Source organism: Bos indicus, chromosome 2 (genome assembly GCF_029378745.1).
Source record: "Bos indicus isolate NIAB-ARS_2022 breed Sahiwal x Tharparkar chromosome 2, NIAB-ARS_B.indTharparkar_mat_pri_1.0, whole genome shotgun sequence".
Classification (NCBI taxonomy): domain Eukaryota; kingdom Metazoa; phylum Chordata; class Mammalia; order Artiodactyla; family Bovidae; genus Bos; species Bos indicus.
In genome coordinates, this window is record NC_091761.1 from 115,778,849 (window position 1) to 115,793,608 (window position 14,760).

General features: G+C 41.0%; 1 protein-coding gene across 3 annotated transcripts in view; it reads right to left on the minus strand.

Moving 5' to 3' along the window:
- Positions 1-260: 260 nt before the first annotated feature.
- SLC19A3 (solute carrier family 19 member 3) overlaps positions 261-14,760 on the minus strand; it is a 31,402-nt gene continuing 16,902 nt past the window's right edge. For all 3 annotated transcript variants that reach the window (XM_019978016.2, XM_070773300.1, XM_019978024.2), the window contains 5 exons: positions 9,801-9,952; positions 5,644-6,454; positions 3,880-4,072; positions 2,296-2,437; positions 261-1,502 (listed from right to left, as the gene is read on the minus strand). In XM_019978016.2, coding sequence (XP_019833575.2) covers positions 1,341-1,502; positions 2,296-2,437; positions 3,880-4,072; positions 5,644-6,454; positions 9,801-9,950 — 1,458 coding nt within the window. In that variant the 5' untranslated portion in view covers positions 9,951-9,952 and the 3' untranslated portion in view covers positions 261-1,340. The remainder of the gene's footprint in view (positions 1,503-2,295; positions 2,438-3,879; positions 4,073-5,643; positions 6,455-9,800; positions 9,953-14,760) is intronic.

Consider the following 14,760-nt stretch of genomic DNA (forward strand, 5'->3'; position numbering starts at 1 on the left):
CAAGAAGGACAACAGTGGTCATTCTTTCCTTGCTTTTGATATAATTATGTATTAGCTTTCTCCACTAAGCAAGTATATTGATTTTTGGACTGAATTTTAATTTTTCATCCAGTGACTGAATTTGGAGATTTGGAGAAAAGTCTATTGGAAAGACAAATATTGAATCAGCATTCTTTATTCCCAGTGGCAGATTGTTCAATGGGACTGTTGTTGAAGTTTCAAAGGACATGCAAACTCAAGACATTTTTCAGCACAATTCATCAAAAAATGAGAAAGGCTCTTTTTTTGCACACATTTATTTTATTTAGCACAATTTCTCCCATCTAAAAATTAGATTTTCTTATTTACAAATACTTCTAGAAATCCCTAAAATGTCTATTTAGGTTTTTCTGTTTTAGGCAGACATCACACTGACATGATATTAAAACACCTCTCTGGAGTCAAGATAGTGAGTGATAAGTGACAGTCGCTCAGTTGTGTCTGAATCTTTGTGACCCCATGGACTGCAGCCTACCAGGTTCCTCTGTCCATGGGATTCTCCAGGCAAGAATACTGGAGTGGGTTGCCATTTCCGTCTTCAGGAGTCATGACAGGAGTAAGTTTATTGCCTCTCCTGGGACCACTGGAAATTGGCATGAATGTCATTCTGTGGCCACACAGGAGTGTCTGAAGCTACTCCTGAGGTAGAGGTTCAACAACAAAGCTCAGCAGAGCACAAAGTGAGAAGTCATCTTGAAAAAAATTAAGCGGTGATATTAACAAATAATAGCTTGTGAATAATACTGTGTTCTCAGGAGAGAAAAGGAGGCCTTACAAATGGGACCAAGTCTTACAATTTTCTCAAGGAACTGTATGTTTTAAAGAAATATATTTAATGGAAGAAGGACAATGGTTCATGTGACAAAAAGTGTCCATTGTGTTGCCTATTTTGGTAAAATAAAACAAATATCTAATAAAGGAACAAGGTCACTTCAGTTAGTATTTTTGTTCACAGCGGGGGAACATCAACTTAAGGATGACTGGGTTTTTTTCACGGTTTGTTTCCACACCATGTGCGTATCCTTGTAAGCAATCAAAACCAGAATTTTCCAGTCATGGCTATTCATTGGAGTTCCCCGACATGGGTTGTTGAATTGAGATGATAGCCCTGGTCAGCTGCATCCAGGTCAGTTGGGCACAGCTAGTCCAAAGCTGACCTTCCCTGGTTTTGAAAATGTTCGTTGGAATCTAGACCTGTGAAGGGTGTTAAGATACGACACTCAGTATATATGTGAGTGTGACCTGCAGCAGAATCCTTGCTCAGAGGCTGCAGCGTTTGACAGAGGTTAGAGCTTTGCTCATTAGACGTTCTTTGGTTCCTCTGGGTGTGGCCTATATTGGTTCTGACTTGTAACAGCAGAGTTCTGTACTCTCTTTCGGCATGCGGCTGAGTAGATAATGTATATGCTTCTCATTAGGAAAATGCCAGCAATGGCTGCAAAGTAACTTCCATAAACTAAAAACTAGAGAAAAACAAATAGAGTGAATTAGACACACATGAAATATGACTGTCCTTAATAATACACAGCGATGCTTGTGTATTTACTTGATTTACTTGGATTATGGGGTTACTGAGACTTAGGGTCTTAATACAGATCTTTTAGATTTGCATAAAACTTCCTTCTCCCCTTTTAGAAGAACCAGGTGTGAAAGGATAAGCTATGCAGTAACTAAGAGTGTGGGCTCTACAGTCAAGATTGCTTGGGTTAAATTCTAGCAGATACCACTAATGGTAAAAAACAAAAACACTAAATCCCACTGATGTATGTGTCCATTTTTGGAGAACAGTGCATATGTAGTGTCTCCAGGAATGGATTATAAACACAGGTTATTTTTCACCTGCCTTATCCCCTTTATTTCGGAACCATATGTAAAACATGATGCTGGTGTAATTTTAAGTCTCTCAGTGCTAAAGGGAAAAGGGAAGTAGACTCGGTAAGCATGTGCTCCTCCCCAGTGGCATCTTAGTAAACCTGGGCCCTAGACCACGGGAGGAGGAGGAGGCATAAGGGGGACACAATGGTAAGCGCCACTTGATGGGGCTTTAGGAGCCAAAGCGAATGCTAACCTATAATGATTACTGCTCAAACTCTGCTTGACTTTACAGGTGGTAATTAAAGGAATGGCTTATTTTAAAATTTGCCTAGCCAAGGAATTCAAGACATTAAATACTGGCAGTGGTTAGGCTGAACAAAGCCCTTTCATTCTACGTTCCCCCAATTACATGAATAGGTAAGTGGAAGTATTGCAACATACCTGAATGCTGATTGGAAGCCCCAGTCCTCCCTGATCTACTACGATTACAGTTATAATAGTCTGAATCACCAGGGCAATGAAGGTGTTGATTCCAAACACCAGGGCATAGCGTTCCACACTCAGATTAACAGCGATCTGAAACCTGTCATTCAACACATAATAACTTTTAAAACATGAACATACATGGGATTCTTATCTTTAAAAGACAGAGACTGAAGAGAAAGTGTCTCACTACCAGCACTTTTGGTCTAAATCTCCTCCAGTATAGACAAACAGGCAGAGCAGAGAAAAAACATATACATACTTAAAGGCTGAATTAAAATGTAGTTAAGGGAAATACGGCAAAATTGCTCCTATCCAATTTAATACTTTCGGAAATTAAACCTAAATGTTCTAGTTCTCATAACTTGAGAATATGGCAGGCTATCTGATATTAGATACTGTTTCACAGTGTACTTTTTATGAAAATCAGCAATATCCAACCTAAGGAATTTTTTGGACAGCTATTCATTTTATTGTTGACTCTATCGGCAGTTTTAAAGTTTTGTAGGTGAACTGTTCTTTGGAAGATCCAAACCATGACTGGTGGTATAAGTGAGTGAATCTATAACTAACTTCTTTTTTTTTTTTTTTAAATAATTATATAAATTTTGAAGTCTTATTACAAAACACTTTTGAAAGGCTGGCAAATATATGATATTTGCAGTTCTTCCTTGGAATGAAGGTAAAAGGCTTTGGGTTCTGAATAGTCCTGAAATGAAAAGAAATAATGTCATTCTACCTTAACAAAATACATTAAAAAAACCTCAAGACACATGAGTTTGATACATTAACCTGATTCCGTTCAGTGGAAAAAAAAAAAAGAGCATGCCACAAATTTCATCTCTTTCCTATGTTTCATGATCTTTTCTCAGGGTCTTTATATTTCTGTGTTTTGTCAATTACTTATCAAGCATTTTTCACAGATTAAAACCTAAAATTTCATACTACTTCTTTCATGTGTTTGAAATTCAAATGTTTCTTATCTCTTTCAGTGAAACCAAATCATATTTCCTACACTCAACTTTCTCTGCACTTAAATATGGAACCAAATTCTTTTAATCATTAAAAAAAATCACTGGGATTTATAGTTTCCCGTGATTTTTGCATTTACTTTTTTTTCAGTAGCCAACTTGTTATGACGGGCTGAGAATATTTTGTTTCATACAAAAGTATATGCCTGGAATTGCTTTAGCAACCAAGCGAAATTAGAGACGAAATCTCAACTTAATCACAAATCAAATTCCATCATACTATGCAAACCGGAAAATTGCTTGAAATAAAAATTATAAATGACACTGTAACATGCCTTTGGTTTATGAACTTACAAAACATTTTTCCTTGCTGACTAATATCAGCAATATTCAATGGATAAACAATTGAATGAAAAGATGGCTTAACTGTGCCTAATTTAATATGAAGTAGTCAACATTTACTATTGCATTGATTAAAATCCTTCCAAAGTTCTCAATGGAATTACAGGAAAACAGAAAAGAGAACATGGTATTGTTTCAGGAGTGAGAAGAAATGCTAAGTAATACTTACACTGCTATGGTGATAAGGAGCATGTAGACAGTCTTGAATATCAAATAGCCAGCGTAGCACGCCCATATGTTGGTCGTGTAATGCATGAGAAACAGAGAGCCTGCATTGACAACTGAGAAGATGGCCAGAGCCAACTCTCCCAGAAGATCCCAGTTGACTTTCACGTAACCCACCGCAAAGGCAGCCAGGGCCCCTACAGAAGAAACATTAAGGAAGATCCAACACATCCAGTGAAATGTTAACATGCTGTCTTAAGAATTCAGGTTTCAGGCAATTCTGAAAGAGGAATATATTACTTACACAATTTGTGAAAATAATGTGACCCGCCTAAATGGGGATTTATCCACTTCTCAAGCATGTTTTCCCTTGGCTACTCTTTAATTTCTATTCTTTCAAACATTTAGTTGTCACATTTTAAATTAGCATCAACTATATGCCAAACACTGTTCTATGCATCAGAAAGGTTCCAGAGGGACCAGAAAGGTTCCTAATCATCAGAGTGGGGAAAAAAGATACATAAACTCAGTTGCTTAATATAACAAGCTCAGGGCAGGGATAGATAAAGATGAAACAATTGTTCTGGCAGTACACTTAGCCTGTTCATATATGCCTTTCTTTGTTGTTTTTCTCAGCAATATGTTACAGATATATTGCACTGGGTAGTAAGTTTTAGTCATTAGTACTAATCTTCATCTTTCTTCTAATCTCCATCCCAGTGTCTTCAAGATTTGGCTTAATCTACTTCAGGTTTGAGGTGAACAAGTTACAGAATTTAAGAGATTGAGTAATTGACAGAAATTAGGGTTAGTAATTATAGTTCTCTTTAAGGAAGTGAGAGGTATTTATGTTTTGAATTACTGAGATTTGACTAACTTTTCCATACGTGATGTAGGCAAGAACCATTACTACAAAAGAAATAAAATTACTTTTCTTCTCAGAACTTGAAATGTGGAATAAATAATTTCAGTGAACCAATTCCAAGACTGCCCTGGTTTCTAGGAGTTTAAATGTAAGTCTTCTTAAAAGGGAAACAATAGTAAAATGGATGCCACATGAAGTTTCTGAAATTTTTTTGTAAAGGAGGGTGTGGAAATCTCCTACTTCCTAGAAAATATCTTCAAAGTCTTAGCTGAATTTAAGTTTCTGTTAACCAGGATATAAATATTTATTGCAGAGTGAACTTCAAAGGCAGACTTCTCTCTGATATTAGAATCTTGACTCTCAAATACCTTCCACTTCTGATTTCAATCTCGTAAGAAAGCTAATTTTGGAAATGTGTGGTGTAGAACCTGGAATTGCTTAAAGACCGGGACTAGCTAAATCAAATTCTTTATTAACAAAAACCCTTCCAGTGAAAATTTGGAAGTCTTACTATTTCAGTTCATTTTCTAAGATAACAGAACACCTTGTTTATATATTAATACACAATGTCCATTTTCTTTTTGATATTAAAAACAATCCTGAAAGAAAAGAGGGCACTATTAACACTTTTCTTGATGAGGAAACGGAATTTTAGGAATCTGGTTAGAATGTAATCACTTGGTGTTGAATCCTGAACTCTTGAGTTTCCTGTAACACATTAAACAGAAATGTCATGTCTTTTTCCCCCATTGCCTTCTATTTCTGAAAATGGTTAATATGCCTTCTGAACAGACTTAATTTACCACTGTGGAGAATTCAGCAACTGGAGAAATGAATTTAGTTTGCAGGGGTGGAGGGGGTAGGGATTGGGCAAGAAAGGAAGATAGATCAATGTTTACTTACCTCCAAAGGTTGCAATAGCTTCTACTGCTCCATTATATACTGAACTCTGGGACGGTGCTTTGTAATCCCACAGGACTTGAACATAGTTCAAAACCTGGTTATAACCTGCTGTGGAAAAAGCCCACCATAGGGACCAGTAAAAAAGATGTTTTGAGGAGTAACACTGCTTCAAATCTTGTAACCACTGCACAAAAACTCTCAGAGCTACATTTCCTGGCTTTGGGTTGGTCACCTGGCCATCATCTGGGTTCCCTGAATCAGTGAACACTACTTTTCCCACTGGTTTGTGATTCTTTTGAGGTTCCTCTGAGACAGCGTCCGTTCCTGGTGGCTTTGGAAGGGCTTCTTGGCTGGGTTTTGCATGAAAAAACATGCTCTTCTTAGGCATGGGTAGGAAAAGTGAGAAGAGGAAGGCCACGGAGACAGAGGCCAAGGATATGACGTTGAGGTAAAAGTAGGACAGGCCGGCCAGGGATACCAAGAGCTGGGCCAGCACGGAGGCCGCCGTGTAGGCCACCAGCGTGACACTCCTGCAGTAGCCGCTCACCTTCTGGTAGTGCTCCGGGCTGACCACGCTGTAAATGTAGGCATAGTATGCCACCTCAGTGGCGGTGACCATCCCATAGAAGAATTCCAGCACTTGCATGGTCCTGACTCCTTGGCCAAACAAGAGCAGCAGCCAGCAAATGATGAAGCTAATGCCCTGGAGGATGATGACTGGCTTGTAGCGGACATAATCCGTGAGGACAAAGACTGGAAGCAGTAGTGCCAGGTAAGAGTAGGTCCACACGGGGAAGATCTCATTTGTGAGCTGCAGAGGTGGAAAATGGATTCTGTGACCACGAAGCACTGGGAAGTGAGGAGGGTTACCTTTCTCAGACTTGTGTATTACTAAAGTGTTGATCCATGTGGCTTGCCCAATATAAAACTTTGTATCTAATCAGATAGGGTGCTGTGCTTAGTTGCTCAGTTGTGTCTGACTCTTTGTGACCCCCATGGACTGTAGCCCGCCAGGTTCCTCTGTCTGTGGGGAGTTTCCAGACAAGAATACTGGAGAAGGGTCCCACACCCTCCTTCAGGAGATCTTCCCAATCCAGGGATTGAACCCAGGTCTCCTGCATTGCAGGCAGATTCTTTACCATCTGAGCCAGCAGGGAAGCCCTGATTAGATAGGGTATCTTCATATGACGAGAAAACAGAATAGAAAACTGATTTTCAAGGAAACCCTAGGAAAGGAGAACTCCCCCACCCCCTCAAAAACCCACTTTATACATCTACATGCATTTCAATACAAGAATACATCAGCTTCCCGTGCAATCGGAAATTTGTGGGTTAGTTGCCAAGTCATGTCCGACTCTTTCAAGACCCTATGGACTGTAGTCTGCCAGGCTCTTCTTATCCATGGGATTTCTGAGGCAAGAATAGTGGAATGGGTTGCCATGTCCTTCTCCAGGGGATCTTCCTGACCCAGGGATCGAATCTGCATCTTCTGTGCTGGCAAGTAGTTTCTTTTCCACTGAGCCACCAGGGAAGCCCAATGTGAACTATACTAACTGTATACACACTAGAGTCCAGGCATACCTCATTTTATTGTGTTTTGCAGATACTGTGCTTTTTACTTTTTGTTCTTTTTATTCATTTATTTTTTACAAATTAAAGGTTTGTGGCAACCTGCATTGGGCAAGACTATTGGTGCCATTTTTCCAGCAGCATTTGCTCATTTTATTTAGTTTAGTTTGGTCATATTTTGGTAGTTCTTGCAATATTTAAAGCTTTTCCATTGTTATTATGTTTGTTATGGAATCTATGATCAGTGATCTTTGATGTTACTATTATAATTGTTTTGGCATTTTTTTAGCAATAAAATATTTTTCAATTAAGGTATATACTATTTTTTGGCATAATGCTATTGCATATTTAATAGTCTTTGAGCGAAAGTCATGCTCAGCTGAGACTATTACTTGCTCAGTCATGTCCAACTCTGCAACCCCATGGTCTGTAGCCCACCAGGTTCTTCTGTCCATGGAATTATCCAGTAAGAATACTAGAGTGGGTAATCATTCCCTTCTCCAGGGGATCTTCCTGACCCAGGGATCGGACCCAGGGATCGAACCCAGGTCTCCTGAATTGCAGGGGGATTCTCCACTGTCTGAGCCACCAGGGATTAGTATGGTATAAACGTAACTGTTTTATGCACTTGGAAATAAAAAAAATTCATGTGACTCACTTTATTGCATTGTTTGCTTTACTGTGTCTGTAACCAAGTAATGTCTCTGAGATATGCCTGCAAACTAGTTAAAAATTGTTCAACAGACTTGTGGGCTTTTCAGGCTATTAAAAAAAATACTATCCTTGTCTTGCCTGAAGATTAACAACACTTCATAAAGCAGCTACAGCGTTAGAAGAATTCAGCAACCTTTATCTTTGTGTTGATTCACTATCATGGCAAAAAAATAGCCCGTGCAAGTCTGAATGAACACACACAGGAAGACAGCAAAGAGTAAATCACCCAGCAGAATTACGATGTGGGAACAGTAATGCATTTTGTCTCCTTCCTGGACAAATTGTATGGGCTTCCAACCCCGTTTCTCTTCAGTTCTGTTGATTTATCTGTTTACTCAATTCTCGGTCTCAGCATAATATGAGTTATCTCGTGGATTTAGTCAGAAATGCAGGGGACCTCACTGTTCATTCATGGAAAGCACTGAGGAAGTTGTTGGTCTTTGGGGCATGGTGGGTACAGGTGTAGGTCAGCCACAGCAGCCTCTCTTCTGTGCCCCTCTGCTTCCTCCAGCAACCTCAATGGGTTCCCGTGTCAGTGACAAGAGGGGAAGTTCAGTGATTTGAAAGGCTAGTGGGACTGGGCTGCACCTTTGCAGTCTAGCTAGTCCACAGCAGCTCCCTGGTGGCTCATACAGTAAAGAATCTGCCTGCAATGTGGGAGACCTGGGTCAGCAAGATTCCCTGGAGAAGGGCATGGCAACCTACTCCAGTACTCTTGCCAGAGAATTCCACGGACAGAGGAGCCTGGCAGGCTACAGTCCATTGGACTGCAAAGAGTCGGCCATGACTGAGCGACTAACACTTTTTCACTGGTCCATAATGGTTGCAGAAGTAGAGGCTTGGCGTTCGCTGGCCGATTCTGGACCTCTGTCTGTGGTCTGCTTTGTCTTAACAGTCACGTTCCTGTCTCGGAAACTCTGAAACAGACCTGCCCCTAAGTGATTTACAGTGCAGCAGAATAAACTTGCCCTTCTGTCCTTATTGCCTCATCACCAAATAAAACAGCATCAATGACCCTTTCAAGTGAAGCCTCACAATCTGCAGTGTCTTCTTAGCTAGGACTGGAGACTACAGAACTAGCCTAGGGTAATTCTTCAACTGGGTCAGGGCACTTCCTTGTTATAAAAAAAAAAAAAAGCGGCGGACCTTTTGAATTAGAGAATTGGGACTTCCAGGGAAGATAAAGCTGGGAGATAAACTGTTAATGTCTCATCTGCTGATAAACAGTTTTTCAAAATTAAGTGTCATAAGGAAAGGCTTCACTGGTGGCTCAGATAGTGAAGAATCTGCCTGCAATGCAGGAGACCTGGGTTCAATCCCTGGGTAGGGAAGATCCCCTGGAGAAGGGAATGGCAACCTACTCCAGTATTCTTGCTTGGAGAATTCCATGGACAGAGAAGCTGGGTGGGCTACAGTCCATGGGGTGGCAAAGAGTTGGACACGACTGAGTAACTAACACTCTCAACACTTTCAAAGAAATGCTACAATTAAAAAAAATATATTCTGCTTATACCCCAGCAAATTAAAAGTTTATTAGGACTAGATCCCGTGCCTGGCAGTGATTGTATTTTAGGATAAGTGTAACAGAATCAATGAGACTTGACATGTTCCCATGCATTAAGTCTAATGTTAGAACTCTGTAAAAGTGAAAATATTTATTATACATGTGATGTGTTTAGGTTTCCCATCTTTGCAAGTGTGAGGAGCGAAGAGTGGTTTGAACAGTTCTATAAAATAACAAATACCATGAAAATGGGATTCACTGAGGTCAGTATATTAATCTTATTTCCAGTTGAATGACACCCTGACTCTATGTCCTTGTGTAAGTCCTGTAAGATTAAACAACATTAAGGTTCGTATGGATATTAACTCACCTCTGCACTGGTCAGGTTTTTATCTGGTCCAGATAAATACACCATAAGAAAGGGTTCTGAGGGTCTCATCATGGAGAAAAATCCAAACAGGCAGAGGATCACAGTGGGATAAATCCAAGACTGGCTCTCTGAAGTCTGGAAACAACTCATGGCTGATCAAGTGAAAACAAAACCAAAATGAACTGAGGTTTATTCTTTCTGGCATTCTGGTTATCATGAAGAGCTGATTTCTAAATGTTTTATGAGAGGACAAAGTTTCCTCTATCTCAAGCTGACCTGAAAAGGTGAGTGATTAACTGCTTTCAAATATTTCTTATGGAAGCCAATCAACCCTACTTTATCAACAAACTTCTTACTCATTATTGCTGGGAGTAGAGGCCCACTTCATAGTGCTCTCCATCATAATCCTGGTAATAAGTAGCTACTAATAAAGGGTAAGGGCACGGCAACCCACTCCAGTATTCTTGCCTGGAGAATCCATGGACAGAGGAGCCTGGCGGGCTACAGTCCATGGGGTTAGAAAGAGTCAGACACAACTGAAGTGACTTAGCATGCAATAAAGGGTAAGGGCTTCCCCAGAGGCTCAGTGGTAAAGAATACTTATGTAATGCAAGAGGTGTGGGTTTGATCCCTGGGTCAGGAAGCTCTCCTGAAGGAGGGCATAGTAACCCACACCAGTATTCTTGCTGAGAGAATCCCACGGGCAGAGACACCTGGCAGGCTGCGGTCCATGAGGTCCCAAAGAGTTGGACATGACTGAAGCGAATGAACACGCACACAATAAATGGTAAATAATGGGCCAATGGACATGTGAAAGTAACTAAAACATCAGCTAGTGAATCTCTGGTGTACAGGCATACCCCAGAGATACTGCGAGTCTTTCAGACCATCACAGCAAAGCAAATATTACAATAAAGTGAGTCACACACTTTTTGGTTTCCCATTGCATATAAGATTGTGTTTACATTGCACCGTAGTCTATTATCTCTGCAAGACCATTATGTCTAACAAAGCACTGTGCATAACTTCATTAAAAAATACTTCATTGCCAAAAAATGCTAACCACCATTAGAGCCTTCTGTGAATCGTAATAATCTTTCTGCCACACTACCATCCAAGATCACTAGTCACAGGTCACCATGAAAAACATTATAAAAATGAAAAAGTCTGAAATATTGTGAGAATTACCAAAAGGTGACACAGAGACAGCTCAGTTCAGTTCAGTTGCTCAGTCGCGTCCGACTCTTTGTGATCCCATGAACTGCAGGATGCCAGGCCTCTCTGTCCATCACCAACTCCCAGAGTCTACCCAAACCCATGTCCATTGAATCAGTGATGCCATCCAACCATCTCATCCTCTGTCGTCCCCTTCTCTTTCTGCCCTCAAGCTTTCCCAGCATCCAGGTCTTTTCCAATGAGTCAGTTCTTCACATCAAGTGGCCAAAGCATTGGAGTTTCAGCTTCAATATCAGTCCTTCCAATGAACACCCAGGACTGATGTCTTTTAGGATGGACTGGTTGTATCTGCTTGCAGTCCAAGGGATTCTTAAGAGTCTTCTCTAACACCACAGTTCTAAAGCATCAATTCTTCGGCACTGAGCTTTCTTTATAGTCCAACTCTCACATCCATACATGACTACTGGAAAAACCATAGCCTTGACTAGATGGACCTTTGTTGACAAAGTAATGTCTCTGCTTTTTAATATGCTGTCTAGGTTGGTCATAACTTTCCTTCCAAGGAGTAAGCATCTTTTAATTTCATGGCTGCAGTCACCATCTTTGGTGATTTTGGAGCCCCCAAAAATAAAATCTGACCCTGTTTCCACTGTTTCCCCATCTATTTCCCATGAAGTGATGGGACCAGATGCCATAATCTTAGTTCTCTGAATGTTGAGCTTTAAGCCAACTTTTCACTCTCCTCTTTGACTTTCATCAAGAGGCTCTTTAGTTCTTCTTCACTTTCTGCCATAAGGGTGGTGTCATTGGCATATCTGAGGTTATTGATATTTCTCCCGGCAATCTTGATTCCAGCTTGTGCTTCCTCCAGCTCAGTGTTTCTCATGATGTACTCTGCACATAAGTTAAATAAGCAGGGTGATAATATATAGCCTTGACATACTCCTTTTCCTATTTGGAACCAGTCTGTTGTTCCATGTCCAGTTCTAACTGTTGCTTCCTGACCTGCATACAGGTTTCTCAAGAGGCAGATCAGATGGTCTGGTATGCCCATCTCCTTCAGAATTTTCCACAGTTTATTGTGATCCACACAGTCAAAGGCTTTGGCATAGTCAATAAAGCAGAAATAGATGTTTTTCTGGAACTCTTTTGCTTTTCTGATGATCCAGAGAATGTTGGCAATTTGATCTCTGGTTCCTCTGCCTTTTCTAAAACCAGCTTGAACATGTGGAAGTTCACGGTTCACATATTGCTGAAGCCTGGCTTGGAGAATTTTGAGCATTTCTTTACTAGCGTGTGAGATGAGTGCAACTGTGGGGTAGTTTGGACACAGAGACAGGAAGCGAGCAAATGATGTTGGGGAAAATGGTGTGGATAGACTTGCTCAAGGCAGGGTTGCCACAAATCTTCCATTTGTAAAAATGCATAATCTTCAAAGCGTAATTAAGTGCAATAAAAGGAAGTCAGTCTGTGCAAGACCTTCTAGGAGGTCAAACCTAGAACAGAGATTGACTTGGTCAAAGTTTCTATAATCTGCCTAGTACACTTTGCACAGAAACTTCTGACTCTGAAATCTTACTTAATATGCTGAAGGTATTTATTTACACAATTTCTCTCCATCAGACTCTTTCCTTGCTTAGTATTGTGCTTGACACAAAACAGACATCCACATTATTTTTATGTGTCTATGATCTGGGAATTAGTAATTCTTTGGTTAAAAAATTGAGCTGGTAAAGCTCTGACTTGCCATCCTTTTCTTATTTCCCTTCTTTTCCATCTTGGTGTAACTCTGTGTTGTGAAAAGAATGCAGCATGTCTCAGACTGTTCTTCCACTTTTTTTTATGATGGGCCCCATCTCATCTCTAAGTCTGCAGTTTCACACCACTCAAGGGGGCAGGTAGCTTACTGATCATTCATACAAGTTCATACTTCTTTTGCCAGCTCACCAATAACATTGCTTGAAATTCAAATTTCAGACAAAAACTCCGGTGAAGGATCTCATCTGCCAATGCTCAGAAAAACAAGAACAAAGCCTTTATTTTACGGCAGCCACATTTGAGAACATCTTGCTTTTTCATGTGGATTACAATGAGCTCGTGCCTTCATAATTTTGCATCAAATTTTCCCCTGTAAAGGGGACATGTGTTTTGGTGGTCTTGGACATGGTTAAGTTCTCCAACATAATTCACAGGAAAGATACTAACCTGCTGTGAGCCTGAAGTGTTTCCTCTGCACTCACCCTCTCTCTGTCTGCCTGCCACTGGGGCACTCTAGGACTTTGGCTGCTAATGTCTGGCTGTTCTACCCCCACAGTCCTTACTCCTCACATCCCTCCTTCCTCCCACCCCTCGCCCCCTTTTCCAGGTCATCTTGTCAAGCACTTGCCTCATTGCATAGCCCTTCCCTATTCTGGCCAGTTACTATGCCTGTGAACTTGATTAGCATCAGAATAACTGGGGGTTTGGTGAAAATATGACTTCCTGGACTCCAGCCCTTAAGTGTGTGTGATTCATTCAGTAAGTCTAGTGAGGCCCATGAACCTACATTTATAGGTGCTGAGTGATGCTGATGCCAGAGCCCCAAGGACCCCTGGTTCCTTATCCATGCACTGGGCCGAGCTGCTCCATGCCACAGGGTTGGGAAGGAAGTGGGTAGAAATCAACTAGGGAGAGTTCCCAAACCTACACATAGACCTATTACCCTGAAGTTCTTTGCTGGTCCTCTAAGCCCTGGAATGTAAGAGATAGGTGGAAGACAGTCTGATGTTTCAGATAAGACTCCCAAACCCTGCCCCACCCACTAATCCCTTGATCAGATCATATCTTTGTTAGACATAATGGTCTTGCAGAGATAATAGACTACAGTGCAATGTAAACACAATTTTATATGCAATGGGAAACCAAAAAGTGTGTGACTCACTTTATTGTAATATTTGCTTTGCTGTGGTGGTCTGAAAGATTTGCAGTATCTCTGGGGTATGCCTGTACACCAGAGACTCACTAGCTGATGTTTTACTTACTTTCACATGTCCATTGGCCCATTGTTTACCATTTATTGTGTGCGTGTTCATTCGCTTCAGTCGTGTCGGACTCTTTGCGACCCCATGAATCGCAGCACGCCAGGCCTCCCTGTCCATCACCAACTCCTGGAGTTCACTCAGACTCACGTCCATCAAGTCAGTGATGCCATCCAGCCATCTCATCCTCTGTCGTCCCCTTCTCCTCTTGCCCCCAATCCCTCCCAGCAGCAGAGTCTTTTCCAATGAGTCAACTCTTCACATGAGGTGGCCAAAGTACTAGAGTTTCAGCTTTAGCATCATTCCTTCCAAAGAAATCCAGGGCTGATCTCCTTCAGAATGGACTGCTTGGATCTCTTTGCAGTCCAAGGGACTCTCAAGAGTCTTCTCCAACACCACAGTTCAAAAGCATCAATTCTTCGGTGCTCAGCCTTCTTCACAGTCCAACTCTCACATCCATACATGACCACAGGAAAAACCATAGCCTGGACTAGATGAACCTTTATTGGCAAAGTAATGTCTCTGCTTTTTAATATGCTATCTAGGTTGGTCATAACGTTCCTTCCAAGGAGTAAGCGTCTTTTAACTTCATGGCTGTAGTCACCATCTGCAGTGATTTTGGAGCCCAGAAAAATAAAGTCTGACACTGTTTCCACTGTTTCCCCATCTATTTCCCATGAAGTGGTGGGACCAGATGCCATGATCTTCGTTTTCTGAATGTTGAGCTTTAAGCCAACTTTTTCACTCTCGACTTTCACCTTCATCAA